This window comes from Schistocerca cancellata, chromosome 5 (assembly GCF_023864275.1).
Source record: "Schistocerca cancellata isolate TAMUIC-IGC-003103 chromosome 5, iqSchCanc2.1, whole genome shotgun sequence".
In the NCBI taxonomy this organism is placed as follows: domain Eukaryota; kingdom Metazoa; phylum Arthropoda; class Insecta; order Orthoptera; family Acrididae; genus Schistocerca; species Schistocerca cancellata.
This window is the reverse complement of record NC_064630.1, coordinates 655918646-655939520: the sequence shown is the minus strand read 5'-3', so window position 1 is coordinate 655939520 and position 20875 is coordinate 655918646. Positions and strand designations below refer to the sequence as shown.

The 20875-nt window shown below is 45.4% G+C and overlaps 1 protein-coding gene across 1 annotated transcript in view; it reads left to right on the top strand.

Moving 5' to 3' along the window:
- LOC126188743 (chondroitin sulfate proteoglycan 4) overlaps positions 1 to 20875 on the top strand; it is a 589355-nt gene that overhangs the window by 241753 nt on the left and 326727 nt on the right. The window contains exon 8 of the mRNA XM_049930352.1: positions 17048 to 17409. Coding sequence (XP_049786309.1) covers positions 17048 to 17409 — 362 coding nt within the window. The remainder of the gene's footprint in view (positions 1 to 17047; positions 17410 to 20875) is intronic.

The following is a 20875-nucleotide window of genomic DNA, read 5'->3' as shown; positions in this document are numbered from 1 at the left end:
TTCCAATCGTTATACAAATGTTTCATATGAAGATGTGACAGAAAGCTGCTATCGGAATTCACAATGTTCAATGTTTTATGGCGCTGTACTGTAAGTTAGTTTATTTGGATAAAAGCGTATGGGACCTGAAGATAGCAACATGTATTGCCGTAGCTGGTTGGTTTCAGAATAAAATAAAATATCTTGAAGTATACGGCTGTTAGTGAAGTTTATTGACATTGAATAAGTCTCCTAGGCATGATAAACCAACAGAGATTTAATATTTAATGCGTCGTTCAAATTGTTCAAATGGCTCTGAGTACTATGGGACTTAACATCTGAGGTCATCAGTCCCATAGACTTAGAACTATTTAAACCTAACTAAGCTAAGGACATCACACACATCGATGCCTGAGGCAGGATTCGAACATGCGACCGTAGCAGCAGCGCGGTTCCGGACTGAAGCGTCTAGAACCGCTCGGCCACAACGGCCGTCTAGTGTGTCGAGGTTAGGTTTAGTGCGTTAGATAGACGTGCAAACTGAGATATCCATCGAATCCACTCACCGGGATGTAGACTGTAAGCCTGATACACTGGCATCCGACGGGTGATTCTTTGGTGGTTTCCCACACTCATTGCGGCGGACCCTGATGTAGTATCGTAGCACCGTCTCAGAAACACAACAAACACTTAATACAACACAGAGAATAGGTTTAAACCATGTACAGAAATGTAGCATACTCGACACTTATACTGTTTTTGTGGCGTTAGAAATTACATCTGATCTCAGGAAGAAGGAAATAAGCAAAACTCGCCGGGTCGAAATCCCCAACGATTTCGGTATAACGCCAGGAAAAGAAATGTATGGTCAGCCACCAAACAGTCTGTTGTGACTATCCGACCTCACAAGTGATCAATATTTACTACAGATCATCCATCTCTTTTAGAGAACATACTGATGCGCAAAGAGTGAATTCTCTGTCATTCTTACAGTTTTTAGAAACGTTTTCATTTCTTTTGAAGCATCCAAGACGTCACCTAATTCTCTCACGGTCCACACTAAATCACAAAAGCCGTAGAAGATTCGAAACTGTCTTCATATTATCAGCCCACATACGTCCGCAAATTTGGTCGGGACCATTACTGCAGATTTTGAAAAACTCGAACATTGTAATCTGCATGTAACAGATTTGGCAATGTGCTTAACACTGAAGGCAGTTAAGGAGAATTGTGTACACATTTTTCTCAGCGACGCATGAGGAACAAAGAACGGGAACATACACAGGAAAGCATGTATTATGAACGGACCAGGTCTTAGACAGGTTGCTTTATTGAGCATGGAAATAAAACTACAGTAATTAAATTACAACCTGCGCCCTAGGCTGACAGAATGCAGAAGAATCGGAGAATAAGCAAAGAAAAATGAGTTGTTTCTAAATATTCTTTGTAGAGTAATTTTTGATGGTTCCTTTCTTTTGTTTCCAAGCATTGTACTACCAAAACACAGACGTGTGCATAACAAGAACTGATTTCTGACACGGCAATATGTTGTATAGGCAGATATACCATACTCTATGGCAACATCGCATTTCCAGCACATCAGTAGAATCGAGAGCGCCAAGGTTTAACTCCCATGAGAAGTTGGGGGATAACCTGCATTACATTTCTTAGGAAAGAAAAATTCTAAGTCGCTAGTACTAGAAACTATATTCCCAGTTGGGATCTTCTTCGTTGATCTGTAGCTCTATAGAATTCGCCCGTCGTATTCTCTGCATTCAGAGAGCATCTCGTTACTCCCAAAGGAATTCTCAGCCGCCGACTGCGAGAGAATATTATTCATTCGGAGTAAATGTTGGTAGCAAACGATAAGAATTAATTACTTAAGTTAGCCAGATATATAAACCTACAGTCAACTGGCGGGAATTTGTGGACAGGTTGCATGTCGTGTACTTCTGATTATATAGATATACAGCAAGTCGGACCTTTTTGTACGTTGCCCAGTGTCATGTGCCACAACACTGGAAAGGTGTCCACAGGTCCTTCGACGAAAACAGGGCAATTTTTTTCATCTCTAGAAGGGCAGAAAAATGTATATGTTGGGGATCTACTTTTTGGTCATTATTGTATACCGACAGTTTTCTTAAAGCAAGAAAAAATAGCAGAAAAATCACTGTCAGGACAGTGTCAAAAAACTTGATGTTTCTTTTGCTTCTTATCGTTCCTGTTCTCATTTAGCTGTTGATACTATGCGAGGTGGCGCAGCGATAATATGTTAGGATCGCATTCGAAAGGCGGTCTAAATCTCTGTCGAGGCACTTAGATTTACGTTTTCCCAGGTTAACCTATATCGCTTAAGGTAAATGTAGGGACTTTCCTTAGGAAACGACAAGGTCGATTTCCTTCCCCTGATTAAGCCTCCGTCTACAACAGGGGTGACCAAGTATTCGGTTCGCATGCCATGCCCTGGCACAAATGCCGTAGCGGTCAACCTCAATGCACATTTCCCGCACTATCACTGCAGATTGTCTCAGCATGGCGTGGGGCAAGAAGGAGAAACTGAGAACATGCTGCTTTTAAAGTCAGTGTAGTCACACTCCATAAAACTTAGTTTTATACCTCACATTTCTCAATAACAGAGATCAAAAGCAAAACAAATTTTTAGTATTATTTAATTATTTTTGAAACACTAAAGACAATATAATTTTTATCTGGTACGATCTGTTGGCATACGGACAGTCGCAGACAATTTCACTGAGACACTCAGAGTGCCGCGTGATATTGACTTTATTTAGTTTCGTACTCGAAAAGAATCTTTCACATAAGTATATTGATCGAAATCTTGTAGCACTTCTGCAGCCTTATTAAGGAGACATGGAACTCTACCTCAGGAAAGCAATGTAGACGTCTTGGACAGGTTTAAAGGCTTTGTCTTTAAAACTGAAATAGCTTTGCAAATCCATCAGTTACATCTGCACATGCACAGTGGCGCTTTCAGGTGAAACGCCACACCCTCTCGGAAACAGCTCGAAAATAAAATTAACAAATATGCTGCAACCAGTCGCAAAATCATGTTTTATCTATACACTTTTGCAAATCGATTTCAACTGATTAACAGCCATCGTCGGTGCTTTCCACCAATATGTGCCCTGAGTAGTAATACTCGCTTCAAGTATTACTACTCAGGGCACATATTGGTAGAAGTCGATTTGCAAAAGTGAATAAATAAAACATGATTTTGCGACTGGTTGCTGCATATATGGTAATTTTGTGGTTTAGGGTCGCTGCACGGCTTGGGAACCACATGGAGCCCACCATTCATAAGCTCGAAAATATATGGAAGATTGGGTGTGTCCTCAAAACGTTACGAGACTATCCTTGTAATTCTTTCAAAACCTCAATGAATTTTTCTAAATTCACATGCTTTTCTTCTTTTCTTTTCCCTACGGCAGTGAGCTTGGGGAAATGGGCAGTGTTTGCCACAATTTGTCCTTTCTACGACGCGATTTTCTTTTATACTTGCGCCCTCATCAAATCAGAAATAATTTGTTTATCACCTTGCAGTGTCTTACTGTGGGCAGGGTATAATGAAGTATACTTACAAATGTGAGATCTGTAGTCTATTCCAGAAGTTCAAATTTTCGTTCCTGCTCTTCTTTTTCCTTCATAAATTATACAATATTGGATGCTCCTTGACTTAACAAACGTACTTTGCAGTGAGACAAAAAAATATCCATACTCTTCATACAGTTCCATAGGAAACTGTTGCGAATGACAGAGGAATAATGCGTGTGAGTACATAAGTCTTACTATTCCTATCACCAGTTCCTTCACGTGCTCCACGTCTGCAATTTAGCACAAATTGCTTCTTGATGTACGGAACAATGAACCCCGGCTGTCGTTCGTTGTAATCGTCAAGTAAATATTTAAATGCTTTCTGCGTATATTGGAATGTTGTTTCAGAGCAAATCAGCAGTACCCGTCGATTATGCGAATCCATCTTAGACATCATAGATACTGAGAATTTCCAAGCCTCTCTTCTGCCATTTCCATTCATTCCTAAAGGCTTGTGACTGGTCGCTAGAGTGCCTCTTTTGCGCAAACAGTCAATGGATCTGTGGACGTCCTTCATACCAGAAACAAATAGCGAACGGTTAACAGCGCTGACACCACTATTCTGGCGAACTGAAGCGAATAAATACCACACCGCAGTATTAAGTGAAATGTCGAGCTCTACCGAGTACCTTCGAGAAGAACCGAGTAAAGCACAGACAGACTGAGCGTTGGCGCTCATGCGACTCGCACGCTTGGTTCACGTGCAGTTTGGCACGCCATGGTTAACCATAGTCTAGAGTGACCTCGTCGTTGATGGAACGTTACAACTCAAGTTTCCTTCCTTTCTCTGACCGTTTACTGTTGTGTATCATTTTTTTCCTTTTTTTAGTGTCTCAAACATTGCTCTATCCCCAGGCAGTTGGTACCAGTAGATGTACAAAAACTATCTTGGACGTCTGTTTTCTTGTAGTTCCTACATGACGGTGAATTCTGGCGACTCCTGGAGGGTGAATTTTGCTCTCAGATGGCCATAAGTTCCCATTATATGATTCGTCTCTGTTGCCTTGTACACCGACACACTGTTTGTTGGTGAGTGTAGGTTCAAATGGCTCTGAGCACTATGGGACTCAACTGCTGTGGTCATAAGTCCCCTAGAACTTAGAACTACTTAAACCTAACTAACCTAAGGACAGCACACAACACCCAGCCATCACGAGGCAGAGAAAATCCCTGACCCCGCCGGGAATCGAATCCGGGAACCAGGGCGTGGGAAGCGAGAACGCTACCGCACGACCACGAGATGCGGGCTTGGTGAGTGTAGTCTTGATGCTAGTGGTGGGTCCGCCGATTCTTTCTACTTGTGGTTCGGTCATCACCCAAGCTGCTGATTCGAACTCGAGCACTGGGTGGACACAGTAAAATCTGGTTTCGCAGGACACAGCGGATCAGGATTTAATAGTGGAAAGGGACCAAAGTCAGTTACTGTCAGTTGCACTGAACATACAATCTTCATTTACCTAAAACACTTAATCACACATGCCCTTAAAAGCATTCAAAAACAACACAGCTGAAGGCCTTATCTTAAAATATTTCACGTAAAGTTCGGCTGAAGGCCACATACAGAACATAGAACAAATCGAGGCTTAAAGCCTGAAAAATACACTCCTGGAAATTGAAATAAGAACACCGTGAATTCATTGTCCCAGGAAGGGGAAACTTTATTGACACATTCCTGGGGTCAGATACATCACATGATCACACTGACAGAACCACAGGCACATAGACACAGGCAACAGAGCATGCACAATGTCGACACTAGTACAGTGTATATCCACCTTTCGCAGCAATGCAGGCTGCTATTCTCCCATGGAGACGATCGTAGAGATGCTGGATGTAGTCCTGTGGAACGGCTTGCCATGCCATTTCCACCTGGCGCCTCAGTTGGACCAGCGTTCGTGCTGGACGTGCAGACCGCGTGAGACGACGCTTCATCCAGTCCCAAACATGCTCAATGGGGGACAGATCCGGAGATCTTGCTAGCCAGGGTAGTTGACTTACACCTTCTAGAGCACGTTGGGTGGCACGGGATACATGCGGACGTGCATTGTCCTGTTGGAACAGCAAGTTCCCTTGCCGGTCTAGGAATGGTAGAACGATGGGTTCGATGACGGTTTGGACGTACCGTGCACTATTCAATGTCCCCTCGACGATCACCAGTGGTGTACGGCCAGTGTAGGAGATCGCTCCCCACACCATGTTGCCGGGTGTTGGCCCTGTGTGCCTCGGTCGTATGCAGTCCTGATTGTGGCGCTCACCTGCACGGCGCCAAACACGCATACGACCATCATTGGCACCAAGGCAGAAGCGACTCTCATCGCTGAAGACGACACGTCTCCATTCGTCCCTCCATTCACGCCTGTCGCGACACCACTGGAGGCGGGCTGCACGATGTTGGGGCGTGAGCGGAAGACGGCCTAACGGTGTGCGGGACCGTAGCCCAGCTTCATGGAGACGGTTGCGAATGGTCCTCGCCGATACCCCAGGAGCAACAGTGTCCCTAATTTGCTGGGAAGTGGCGGTGCGGTCCCCTACGGCACTGCGTAGGATCCTACGGTCTTGGCGTGCATCCGTGCGTCGCTGCGGTCCGGTCCCAGGTCGACGGGCACGTGCACCTTCCGCCGACCACTGGCGACAACACCGATGTACTGTGGAGACCTCACCCCCCACGTGTTGAGCAATTCGGCGGTACGTCCACCCGGCCTCCCGTATGCCCACTAGACGCCCTCGCTCAAAGTCCGTCAACTGCACATACGGTTCACGTCCACGCTGTCGCGGCATGCTACCAGTGTTAAAGACTGCGATGGAGCTCCGTATGCCACGGCAAACTGGCTGACACTGACGGCGGCGGTGCACAAATGCTGCGCAGCTAGCGCCATTCGACGGCCAACACCGCGGTTCCTGGTGTGTCCGCTGTGCCGTGCGTGTGATCATTGCTTGTACAGCCCTCTCGCAGTGTCCGGAGCAAGTATGGTGGGTCTGACACACCGGTGTCAATGTGTTCTTTTTTCCATTTCCAGGAGTGTAATAAGGATTTCGAATGGGCAAAATCACCTGTTCTTTAAGAAAATTAGTTTAAGTAAGAATCTTCAAAGTTTTAATTTAAGATGGCTGAAGGCCCTATATTAACATTAAAACAAACTAAATTAATAGACGGCTGAAGGCCTTGCACAGTACTTGAGATTAAAAGAAAATCACAAACTATAACAACAGAACAGTGGTGCTCGGAAATGCTCAAAGGGTCGGCCTGAGGGGGTGAAACAGGCAGCCAAGCGTAATACTAAATAATCGAATGGCACCCTGACCCAGGGACGGCTGAAGGAGCCACCAACAACCTAATCAATTCCCTTCCGCCCGACCAACAGCACTACAACGGAAAAATCAGCGAGGGTGAAGATAACAGCTTCATTACGTTTTGAAAATTGGCGTCTAAATACAGTCAAGACACAATAACCACTCAAAAGTATGAACAAGACCAAAGGCTGTCGAAGTACACGCCGTGCCGGACAGTATCAACATGCCTAGGAAAAACACACTGCCGGAAATCTTCACTAACGACCAGGGCACGTAACTGGAATGCTAACAGCCACAAGGCAGAAGATACCGCTGGTGCACTTCACTGATAAGTATCAACCAATTCAATAGTTAAACACCATACAGGAAGACGGCTGCAAAATTACGCCGACTCCAAGATACCATACATGCTGCTTGCAGGAATGGCCCAGAAAGCACTGAACGAAGAGATGTCACAGGAGATGAGGTTCCATAACAGGTTAACTGATCAATTAACTTCGGTGTCCAGGATCGGTGGGCGACGAACTTTGTAGCTCTCGCAGCTAGCGCCTCACAACTACGACCGCGCGTGCATACCGCCAGCATCCCCGGCATGACGTCGCGCCGTGGAGACTTCCTCGCTGCTCTGTCCCAACCGACCGACTGCCACACACACCACCACCCGGAAATACAGCGGTCACACCAAAGATGGTACAGCTGTACTGGTATCGATAAGCGCTGCTGCTACCACTGATGGAGGCAAGTCAGCAACTCATCATGGCAGTAACGCAGGGAGAAATTAGACGCTACTCGATTGTGACAAATGGCAAAGAACAAGGCATCAACGCGAGCCAGCCACGGCTCATACAGTTTTGTAGTTTTATAGTGCCGCTGGTTGGTCAACCCCTTGCTGACATTTTTTGTAATTAAGTGATACTCGTCATTTTCTGGGGCTTTGGTTGTTGCTTATGTGATATGAGGGTTTCATGACATAGTTTGATCTAATGTCATGCTTCGTTTGCGACTTGTTTTCAGCCCCCGAGTATGTTTGCGTACACTCCTGTTCAGAAAAAAAAAACAGAACACCTTGAACGACTAGGAACAGGACCTTCATATTCATAGGACATGACCGTTAGTATGTTCTGCAGAAATGATTAGCATTGGAACCATGTTGACCAGCGGTTCAAGGCCAACATCGGGATCGCGCCGTAACACCACCTACCAGTAAAGTGTGCCTGTGGCTCTCATTGCCTCACATACGTATGCGCGAACTGTTCCAAGAAATCAGTGAGATTTAATGAGGGTGCATTATTGGCATGAGAGGATGGAATGCGAACACCATGAGATGGTTCAGGTCGCATCATCCAGATCATCCCCCCCCCCCCCCTCCCCAAGAAGATCGACACCTCTTCCCAACGGCATTGCAGGACAGATGTTCGTCCGTCTCGGTTGTGGCGCAACAGTAGAACACATTGTACACTATCGGGAGTGATAGTCCAGTGTCGTTCTTTACGGCATGGGTTATGTGCGCGTCGTCCACTTCTCCGTCTGCCTTTGAAAAATGTGCAGAAACTTGCCACACGGCAATGGTGTATGGAATATTGTCACTGGGAACAGGAATGGCGTCAGATAGTGTTTTCGGACGAATAAAGGTTCCGTTTGTTTGAAACTGATGGCCACGTTTTGGTTCGCCCAGACAGGGGGAGTGGCATCACAGTGACATACAGCACCCACTCAAAGCTTTATGGAGTGGAGTGCATCTGGGTACAACCACAAATCACAGATGGTGCACCGGCCGGAGTGGCCGAGCGGTTCTAGGCACTTCAGTCTGGAAACGTGCGACCTCTACGGTCGCAGGTTCGAATCCTGCCTCGGGCATGGATGTGTGTGATGTCCTTAGGTTAGTTAGGTTTAAGTAGTTCTAAGTTCTAGGGTACTGATGACCTCAGCAGTTAAGTCCCATAGTGCTCAGAGCCACAGCTGGTGCATGTCCCGGGCACTGTGGCCAGTGTGACCTACGTGAATGACATCCTGCGACCCGTAGCCATACCTTTCTGCACGACACTCCAGAGGCCATTTTTCAGCAAGACAATGCACGCTCACGTGTTACTGCACAAACACGTGCCGTCTTGGTCTCATAGGATTTCAGCTTTTTGCCCTGGCCCGCCAGATCACCACGCGTGTCACTAATCTAAAATGGGTGGGATATGGTCAAACGACAAGTACAGCGGTATGACCCAGTACCAACCATCATAGATGAACTGTGGAACCAGGTGAATGCAGCATGGACTACTATACCACAGGACGCCATTCGCGCCGTATAGCGCCGATGCCATCGCACATGGAACAAGTTATCAGAGCCCATGGCGGACCCTGTGCCTGCTAGGCAACAGGACGCATGCTGAACCGAGGTGACTGAAACGCTAATCACTTCTGCAGAAGATACTAATGTACATGTCCTGGGAACGTCCTATCTCCAGTCGCTCACAGTTGTCTGTTTTTTCTGAGCATGAGTGTATTTTCCTGTAGCTCGAAAAGTTTCAATGAAGAGATTAAAAAGTACAAAAGATTTAGTATGCAGTATCGTCCACGGACCAAACAATTTCTTAGTAGGCCGTTGTTTCTTGTTGGATCTCCAATACGTACAGGTTGCATAGGAAAACGGAAGTATCGTACCGAAAGAGTTTGTGTTGTAAGATCAATATTTCCACACTTTTCTTGTTTGAACTATGTACTCTTTTAAAGCCATTCCAATACGAGGCACCATGTTCTTAAGTTGCTCAGCAATTTAAATCCGCTGTGTCAGCAGTCTTGATTTCCATACTTAACACATTTTCGATTTTATTTTACAATACTTTTCAGTACAAATCATTAGAAATTTATAGCAGTACATTGCTCTTTTCCGATGATCTCACAGATGTGTATTGTTACTTTATCTGTTCAATACATGAAAGGTATTAATAGTATGGCATTATTGTCATTATATTTATTTCGATATACAGGGTGTCCCAAAATAATGTAAACCCTCTTGGAAAATGAACATCTCTTTAATGAAAGGGGTTAGAAGTATAAATTTAGTGGTGTTAGGGGCCTCATGGTCCGACGTAAGGTGGTAAATGCACAAACTGATGTTAGTCCATCGCAATTAAACGTCGACAACGCTTTACGACTGAGCGACATGCCAACTTCATTGTTTCCAACGGAATAGATTCACAGGCTTGCTCGATTTGCTCTCTAAGATCATCCAGCGTGTGTGGTCTCTCAGCTAAACTGTGTTCTTGACAGTACCCCACAGAAAGAAGTCTAGAGGAGCTAAATCTGGAGATCGAGCGAGATACTCAACACTCCCTCTTCGTCCTATCCACCGGGCAGGGAAAGTACGATTGAGAAATGCCCGCACATTCAGGTGAAAGTGAGGTGGGACCCTATCCTTTTGGAAGTAATAATCATCATTTCCAAACACAACGCTACGACCAGGACTTACCATTTCCAACATTTGCAAGTACGAGTCGCCCGTGACAGTGTTGTCAAATAATTACGGCCCGATTAACCCTTTATAAGACAGACCACACCAGGCTGTTACTCCTGGTATTAAAATGCCTTTGCTCGGTTACGTGTGGATACTCCCTGGCCCAGTACACGTAATTAGGGAGGTTAATAGTTCCATCAAGTTTAAATGTCGCTTCATGTGACCAAGAATTCGTTCCTGGAAACTTTTCTCTTCTTCACATCTGTTAATGAACCACTCACAAAATTCGTTTCGCCTATCAGGATTATACTCGTTAAGAGCATGGAGAAGTCTCGGAATTTAAGGCTTGAAGTTGTGAGACCGGAAAATTCTATGCACACTGCTTCTGAGATCCCAATTTCAAGAGAGCATTGCCTCACTGATTTCTTCGGGGATGGTGTATATGCCTGGATTATTGCATCAATACTCTCATCGTCTGTTGAATTTCTCTTTCGTCCGCTATGTCCCTTCTTCAAATCGTGCACCGTTCCTTCGACTTGAGACTTATTTATGATTCTTGTAATTGTTACTCTTGTCCGTGGTGGTGTTCCAGTTTCAACTCTCCAACGTCGGCATACCGCACTCAAATTCTCGGCTTTCCAGTAACGCTTTAGCACCCATTTCCGTTGTTCAAACGATAAAGCCATGTATGTTGACAATCCTGAAACAAGAGAAAACACTGTTATGTTTTTCACCTGTTTCTAAATTATTACCCATAATAATTGTATTTCTGTCTCCATTCATTAAAGAGATATTTTCTTTCAAAGAGTGAATACATTATTTTGGGACACACTGTATTCATTCGTTTGAGAAACATTTCCTGTAGTTAGTTTAGATAATTTATTGTTCATATTCTGTTAGCACACAACTCTAGCTTTCCATCATTTTTTCTAATTAACTTCTTAAATCAGTTATTTTCTCCTTCTCCTTGTTACTCTATTTACGCATTTCAAGGTTAAATATTTCGATCCATCTTCCAAGTGGCCTTCTTGCGTTACACTTGCCAACTGAATTATTTACGTTATCTGTCACGAAGGCATACCGCAAGTGTATCATGGTATCAGTGTGGAGATTATGACGCACCAGTTATCCTAATGTGTGATTTATTCAATTTAAAAACGTAACTTCTTTCTGGAAAACATGATCCTGTTATCAAGTGAATAAAAATATTATGCCATCAGGCGTACTTTTCGCTGTCCCTCATGGCATAATAATTACAAGAACGTGATGAAGGGATCATTTCTGCCTGAAACATTTTTACTTTGTACGTTAAATATATCAGATATCTGAAACATGGTACATACATTATAATCTCCAAACTGAAATTCATAGCTACATTTCTTTACATCATTATGAGTGCTTGCAAATTATTTTTCATTCTCTGTCCATACTATTGCTGTTTTATGCACTTGGAGCTTCTATATTTATCTCTTATGACTGATTTTCCTTCTTTTCCTCTAGAGGGGGTTGTAAGTTTACACTCTGCACAGAAATACCGTGTGAACAGCATACGTATTCACAACTCAGAAGCAGAAATCAGACCAATTCGTTAGCCATTACTTGGTTCAAATGGATCAAATGGCTCTGAGCACTATGGCACTTAACATCTGAGGTCATCAGTCCCCTAGAACTGAGAACTACTTACACCTAACTAACCTGAGGACATCACACACATCCATGCCCGAGGCAGGATTCGAACCTGCGACCGTAGCGGTCGCGCGGTTTCAGACAGAAGCGCCTAGAACCGCTCGTCCACACCGGCCAGCAGCCATTACTTGTTCCCGATAAGAGCACCCCCGTATAAGCTACTGCTTTCTGCTGTTACTCTTCAAAAATTCCTTTCCAAGTTCTGCTGGAAAATAGCTGCCTTTGTCGAAAAATCACTCACACTCAAGCCATCATTGTAGGCCCAGATCACAACCAGTTTAGAAGGATAACAGGAAGACCGTTCCATCATGTCCAAGATGAACAGAACCATCCTTCCCCTGGATACTGGATACCGTCTCTGGTGCACACAGTAGCCAGGAATGAAGTCCACAGATGTAGCCAGTAAATAATGTCTGAAGTGAAATTTTCGCCTTCATCTGTAATTCCTATTAATTTTACACTATTTGACGATTTCGCCTATTATGCCATTTTCCAACGCTAGTTGCTGTACTTAAGCACAATCCAGCAACTGTACCTGCCACTATAAAATGATAGGCAGAAATTCATAGCCATGCTTGCAGTTGGTAAAACGAATACGTTAAAGTAGTATCTGAACCGATAAACTGACTAATGTGAGTTGACAGTAATAAAACAACACCGGCATTCGCCGAACAGATAACACCAGCAACTGATCAGAAATTGAAGCGTTTTTGCCGTTCTTACCAACACAGAGTAACTTCCTGGCTGGTTAAAACTGTGTGCCGGACTGGGAGCTGAGTTCGATATTTTTGGGTTTCGCGGACAAGTGCGTTGCTGCGTGATCTATTCAAGCACAGCTCACGACACGCTCTCATAGCTTCAGTACTGCCTGTCGTCGCAGGATATTTCAGTCGGTAGACTACGATCGACAAACTTTTCACGTTAGAGTCCGGATCCGGAACACAGTTCGAATCTGCCAGGAAGATTCAAATCGGCGCACAGTGAAAGGTCATACTGTAAATACAAAGATTGTACACATGATTACTTGTCAGTTCTACTAGCGATCTGCCTCGGCTTCCCACGGTCAGCACTTTCTACGGTTGGACGACATATCTGGAGTAATGGTAATATATATTCTATATCTACAAAATTTGCTCGTTAGTTAGACTATAACTGAAAACCGCGTCAAAATCACTACATTAGCTCAAATAGAGACATAAAAACGCTGTTGGTTAATAATTGGTTAGTTAGGTTTACATAGTTCTAAGTTCTAGGGGACTGATGACCTCAGAAGTGGTCCCATAGTGCTCAGAGCCATTTGAACCATTTTTTGTATTCCATTCTCTGTCTTCCTCTACAGTTTTTGCCACGTACAGCTCCCTTTAGTACCATGGAAGTCATTCTCTCATGTCTTAACAGATGTCATATCATCCTGTCCATTCTCTTTGTCAATGTTTTCCATATATTCCTTTCCTCTCCGATTCAGCACAGAACCTCCTCATTCCTTACCTTATCAGTCCACCTAATTTTCAAAATTCGTCTGTAGCACCACATCTCAAATGCTTCGATTCTCTTCTGTTCCGGTTTTCCCACAGTCCGTGTTTCACTACTCCAGACGTACATTCTCAGAAATTGTTTCCCCGAATTAAGGCCGATATTGTTATTACTAGACTTCTCTTGGTCAGGAATGCCCTTTTCGTCAGTGCTGGTCTGCCTTTGACGTCCTCATTGCTCCGTCCGTCATTGCTTGTTTTGCTGCCTTGTAGAAGATTTCCTTAACTTCACCTACTTCGTGAAAATCAATCGTGATGTTAAGTTTCTCGCTGTTCGTATTTCTGCTACATCTCATTACTTTCGATTTTCCTTGATTTACTATCAGTCCGTATTCTGTACTCATTAAACTGCCCCTTCCATTCAGCAATTAATTTAAAAATAAATGTGTGTGATATCTTATGTGACTCAACTGCTAAGGTTATCAGTCCCTAAGCTTACACACTACTTAACCTAAATTATCCTAAGGACAAACACACACAACCATGCCCGAGGGAGGACTCGAACCCCCGTGCCGGCCGCGGTGGTTTCGCGGTTCTAGGCGCGCAGTCCGAACCAGGTTCGAATCCTGCCTCGGGCATGGATGTGTGTGATGTCCTTAGATTAGTTAGGTTTAAGTAGTTCTAAGTTCTAGGGGACTGATGACCACAGCTGTTAAGTACCATAGTGCTCAGAGCCATCTGAACCATTTGAACCTCCGCCGGGATCAGCCGCACAGTCCATGACTTCAGCGCGTTGACCACTCAGCTAATCCCGCGCGGCAGATAATTTAATTGTTCTTCACTTTCACTCAGGATAGCAAGGCCATCAGTGAGTCGTGTCACTGTTATCCTTTCAACTTGTATTTTAATTCCACTTCCTTTATTTACATCGCTGCTTCTTCGTTGTACAGATTCAACAGTAGGGGCGAAAGACTACATCCCTGTCTCACACCCTTTTTTAATCCGAGCACTTCATTCTTGGTCGTCCACTCTTACTATTTTCTCGTGGCTTGTGTACATATTCTATATTACCCGTCTCTCCCTATATTATTTAGAACAGTTGCGAAACTTTTGCTTGCTGCAATCCTCCTCCAAACGATGAGAGAAAATAGGTTTATTGCTTACTACTGTTCATGCAGTAAAACTTCGGCAACAGGCATAACATTTAATTTATTACTTCTGTACTACTAACTATGTTCTCGACTCACTTCGCAGGTAAGACACACATATATTGTTGAGTGTAACTGCAAAATTGTATCATTTTATGACTCATAATTCAGGAGATATGACGTCATAATCACTGAGTTAAGTGAAAATAAACTCCAAGGTGCTATTCGCTAGAGATTCAGCTGAAATATGTGTGTTCATGTGTGTGAAATGTGTTAAATATATGTGAAGTATAGAATTTAAGTACTGTGGAAAAGCTGCAGGTAAGGTCCTCCAAAACCCTCTGGATCGATTTCATTCATATGTGGTACACATATTACTATGTGGAAAAAGTATTGTAGGACTCATTTTGGGGTAGGAGTGACACGTGGAGCGAGAAGGGAGAAGGAAGGGGTGGAATGACAGGGAGGGGAAAGGATAATGTGGACAGAGATATGAGGGAGAAGAAGATGGACAAAGTGATGGAGGTGGAATGCCAGGAAAAGGGCAGCTGAGGAGGTGGACAGAGAGAGGTGAGAGGAAGAAGGAAAGAGGAGGAAATAGGCAAAAAGAGGAGAGAGGTGGAGATGGAGTGAGAGACTTTGGAAGAAGACATGGACAGAGAGTTGGGTAGGAGGGTAAACAGAGAGAAAGACAAGAGGTGATGGACAGAGACAGAGAGAGAGGGGAAAGGTGGACAGAGAGAGAGGGAGGAGGAAGGCGCAGATGGATAGATAAAGAGGAACAGATGGAGAAGGATGGGGGGGGGGTCGAGAGAGATAGCAACTGGACAGAAAGAGGACAGATGGAGATAAACAGTGGAGGATAGAGGAGGTGGCCAGAGAGAGGGGAGAGGGAGAGGGTGGAGAGGAGGATAGAGGACATTGACAAAGAGAGGGAGAAGGAGGAACAGGCTAACAGTATTGGAAGTAACATATACCTGAGACATGCTGCATATTCAGCTAGTATGTAGTAAATACGTTCGAATGTGAAAAAAATTGTCATTTTAGACATTTCGTACGTTTGTGATATATGAAAAAAGAAAAGTAAGTAAATGGTATGTCAAAAAGTAGTGTTATATTTAAAGAAGGGAGATCCCAGATACCGCATGCTGTTGCTTCCGATTTACAGCAGTGTGAATATTTACGAAAGTATATTGTCGAGAGTAAAGTCTTACAATGTTGGTCATTTTGGGGATTTTTAAAACAAAGAATGGGAAAAATGTAACTGTTCCAGAAAGAACAGGATCACCCGAAAGTACGTTAACTTTTGAAAAATCGTAAATTCATGATAGAAAAACGTAGGTAGAGAGGTGAAAACTGGAACATATTCCTGAAATGACCTGGAGTTTTATGTAAACGATAAAGGTGTGCAAAAACTGACCAATAGATGGCGCTGAACAGCAAGACATCAGTGACGTCTCGTGAGAATTGTGCGTAAAATGACCTGTAGTTAGGGAGGGAGTCAGATCATCCTAACAGGCACCTGCTGGAAGGTACGGTTTTATGCAGGATGGCAGTCCACCCCATAATTCTACACATATAAAAGATATCTTGTGCATACCGTTTGGTGAGGATAGAGTGCTGGGACCCCACACCCCTCATGCTTCGCCTGACATGTCCCCCCAACCTCAGTCCGTGTGATTTGATTATTAGTTGTGACACACTGTCAACCAGGAGATACGCGATATGTTGTAAATTCTTTTATTTATGTTAGGGACTGAAAACCCATGAAGAGAAGAACGCCCAAGAAATTGTCTTTCTTTCGGTGGGATACTAGTTTCGGCTAAAAATCTAGCCATCTTAAGAATTTGAAACGTTCTTGATGTGTGTTGTTATGCCGTAATGGCACCAACAAAAATCAAGAATTTTTATAGTCTGAAGACGGCTAGATTGTTAGACAAAACTAGCAATCCACGCAAATGAAGCAGATTACTTTACAGGTCTTCTGCCCATAAAGTAAATAAACAAAATTGTCTGTGCTAGACATCAATTGTCGTGTTAATTATTGGTTCTGTGTCACACGAGGGACCATTTGTTGGTCATTTTGTGCACTTTTTTGTTTCAATAAAACCCCAAATCATTTCAAGCACTTGTCTCAACTTTTTCAGCCTCGACCGATATTGTTCCGTGAAGTCTTGGATTTTCAAAAGTAGACGGACATTGCGTCACACTGCATTTCTTGCACTTTAAGACAAGCAACCTAGTTTACGTCAACCGCCCCAAGTGCGGCTGATGAAAGTTGGGTCGCCTACCTTAAGGTGCACGAAAATTTTAGCGGGTCAGTTTCATTTTGGCCAGCCCGTGCTGGCAGCTCAGCTGATCCCCGTGCTCGAGCTAGCCGGCAGAGTTGAGAAGGGCGCCGTGTGCCGCAGGGGACGCGCAAGGTGCTGACGCGGTCGCTGCTGCGCGCCGAGGACCCGGACAGCCCGCCCGAGGAGCTGGTGTTCACCGTGCTGAGCCGCGACGCGGCCGGCGGCCACGTGGAGCGCGCGCTGCAGCCGGGCCGGCCGCTCGACTCGTTCACGCAGCGCGACCTGGACGCCGGGCTCGTCGCCTACGCCCACCCGCCGGCGTCGGCGTCGGCGTCGCCCGGCGCCCCGGCCGGCGCGCAGTCGCGGCTCGCGCTGCAGGTGTCCGACGGCATCGAGACGAGCGCCGCCGCCGTGCTGCGCATCGCCGCCTACCCGCTGCAGCTCACGCTCATCAACAACACCGGGCTCGTCATCACGCACAGGTAGGCCGCCGCTGCTCCCCAACTAAAGCGCCAGCAGGTGACTAAGTGCAAACACATAGCAATATTAGAAAATTGTAGCGAAATGCAGGATGATCTGCAGCGGATAGGCACTTGGTGCAGGGAGTGGCTACTGACCCTTAACATAGACAAATGTAATGTATTGCGAATACATAGAAAGAAGGATCCTTTATTGTATGATTATATGATAGCAGAACAAACACTGGTAGCAGTTACTTCTGTAAAATATCTGGGAGTATGCGTGCGGAACGATTTGAAGTGGAATGATCATATAAAATTAACTGTTGGTAAGGCGGGTACCAGGTTGAGATTCATTGGGAGAGTCCTTAGAAAATGTAGTCCATCAACAAAGGAGGTGGCTTACAAAACACTCGTTCGACCTATACTTGAGTATTGCGCATCAGTGTGGGATCCGTACCAGATCGGGTTGACGGAGGAGATAGAGAAGATCCAAAGAAGAGCGGCGCGTTTCGTCACAGGGTTATATGATAACCGTGATAGCGTTGCGGAGATGTTTAACAAACTCAAGTGGCAGACTCTGCAAGAGAGTCGCTCTGCATCGCGGTGTAGCTTGCTCGCCAGGTTTCGAGAGGGTGCGTTTCTGGATGAGGTATCGAATATATTGCTTCCCCCTACTTATACCTCCCGAGGAGATCACGAATGCTAAATTAGAGAGATTAGAGCGCGCACGGAGGCTTTCAGACAGTCGTTCTTCCCGCGAACCATACGCGACTGGAACAGGAAAGGGAGGTAATGACAGTGGCACGTAAAGTGCCCTTCGCCACACACCGTTGGGTGGCTTGCGGAGTATAAATGTAGATGTAGATGTAGATAGCCAAAGCACGCCGTAGCAGGGAAGTGATGCACCTCCCTCTAACCGAAGTCGCCATCTGTAGGCGCACACACACACACTCCTGGCCATTAAAATTGCTACGCCACGAAGATGACGTGCTACAGACGCGAAATTTAACCGGCAGGAAGAAGTTGCTGTGATATGCAAATGATTAGCTTTTCAGAGCATTCACACAAGGCTGCCGCCGACACCTACAACGTGCTGACATGAGGAAAGTTTCCAACCGATTTCTCATACACAAATAGCAGTTGACTGGCGTTGCCTGGTGAAACGTTATTGTGATGCCTCGTATTAGGAAGAGAAACTGGTGCAGTTAGAGAAACTGGTGCTAGTTCTTCAATTAATATTCCTATCAGACGCGTCTCATGTCGTCTCCAGAATTTTAACATCGTGCTGATACACAGCGCCACCGCGCAAGACCCAGTGCAACCTCACCAGGAGGGAAGGTAAGGGCGTCGTATCTTGTTTTAAATAGAACACCTGCACTCATGAGGGAACCTAGCACCGCCAGTATTTGTCGTGCGATCATCATCATCGGCATTGGGAGTACTTGGGCGAAGCGCGGAATTCGTGGCGCTAGGTAGGTGTTAGCATATGTGACCCCTTGGAGCACGTCTAATGCCCGTGTGATGCTACCTTTGTCGCCCGTAAGGACTGAGTGCATCAGTCTCTTTTAGTTGTACGCTGCTGTGTGTCGTATGTCATTGGTAAAAACAATCCATACGCATTTCAGGGTATCCATGAGCCGTAAAGGTGCTACACATTCTTTCTTCAGTCCAAGAGCAATATTCAGCGTCACCGACTTGTCCATATTTATACGACCCCCAGTGGCCGTTCCATATTTGTGGATCCCATCCGAAGCCACACGCATATCGATTCGACTTCGAGGTTTGATCGAGGGAGATCTCGTGTCGCAAATTGCGGAGTCGCACTGCTATATTTCAAATATTTTACAGTTGCAGATAAGGAGCGTGAGTGGTCGTTAGTCCCATATCCGTGAGCCACCCGAGGGTTTGTGTGTCGAGATAATCAGCCCCTCCACGGAAGCAGGCGTTAAGGGCACATCAGGAGACATTAATTCGCGGCAGATAGCAGTCACTCTGGATGCCGTCATATAGCTAAATGTCCTACAGAATCCCAAAACGAAACCATCAGGTCCCCGTGATTTATTCACCGCTCCTTCTTCTGCAATCTCCTCCATCAATTGTGCTTCCACCTCTGGTGCAATCGTATGTGTAGCTTCGCTGATAGCCATGATTTCGGTATCCAGTGCAGTGTGAAGTTAAGTGTAATGTTCTGCAAATACATTGCCTATTTCTTGTTGTGATGTTGGGTGTTTGCTGCACGTACCAGGGCTCTTCGTTGGTTTTTGCTTTCGTTTTCCTGTAACCTGTTCTAATGTCCAAACCCTGACTACTGCACCTTCGACGTGGCGTCGCATGATGGATATAAATTTTGGCCTTGTCGCTCCGGAGAAGGCCCATTCCCGTAGCAGCGTGAAACAAAAGTCCACCGTCTAACGTCACCTCACTGCCTGTTCACGACCACATGTCGTCATTACACGGCGTAGAGCCCGTTTGGCATAATCCATCCGCCAACGCACGGTCATGGGATACTCCCGGAGGCGTCGTTCATAAGATCTGCAATCACCTTCAATGACGTCCTGACAAGCTGGGTCCCTCAGTTGGGCGACCTTCATTTTCCAAGGACCGCGGATACTGCGGCCGAAGGGATATCGTACATGTAACGCCGTATGGTCGATGCAGGTTGTAGGACAAAATACCACTTCGGTCGAGACGACTAGCGGAATGACAGTGGCCATGGACATGCTCCCAGGTGTCAACCAAACGCACATTCTGCACCAGCATTCGCAGTTGTGGGCACGGATATATCGAGGAAATTGAGCTTTGGGTGGAAGTACACAATTAAAATCTCCGCCTAGGATTAAGTGGTCGTGTCGACCATGGAAGAGCGGGGCAGTTTCCTCTACGAAGAAGCGGGAACGCTCTCATTTCCTGTCTGTACCGCACGGTGGGTACATGTTGATGAGTCGTATATTAATCACCGTAATTGCTAATCATCACGCTTACGGTAGCTACAGTACATCCTCTGCCGTGGAGCCTTCTCTGAGAAGTACTGCTATGCCGCTGTCAGTTTCGGAGGCACGTGAGACGGAGGATTCGTCGCCGTACGTGACAAGAAAGTCGTTGACGTTTGGTTCCTGGAAGAGGAATATGTCGATGTCCGCCGCTTGTAACATATGTTTGAGCAAAGACATCGTAATATGAAACCGTATGGATTGATATTGATAAAAGCCACCTCATATCCTTGTCTTCGTTCCATCACAGTTTTTTCAGCTATGGGAGTTTACGCCATCTGTTGTTTAAATCACTCCGTCCTGTCCGCGGACGTTGGTTATTTTTTTAATTTTAAAGTGGCGGCGCTCCCGCATTGTCGGCTGTTGCGACCTTCAGTGGACCCCCTTCACAATCATCGGGCTAGTCTCCTTGGGAAACGTTTGCCGTCGGTCGGGTCTTTCCAACCCCGTCTGTCTGTGTCGTCTCTTCTACTAACTTGTATTGCAGCGGACTGCTG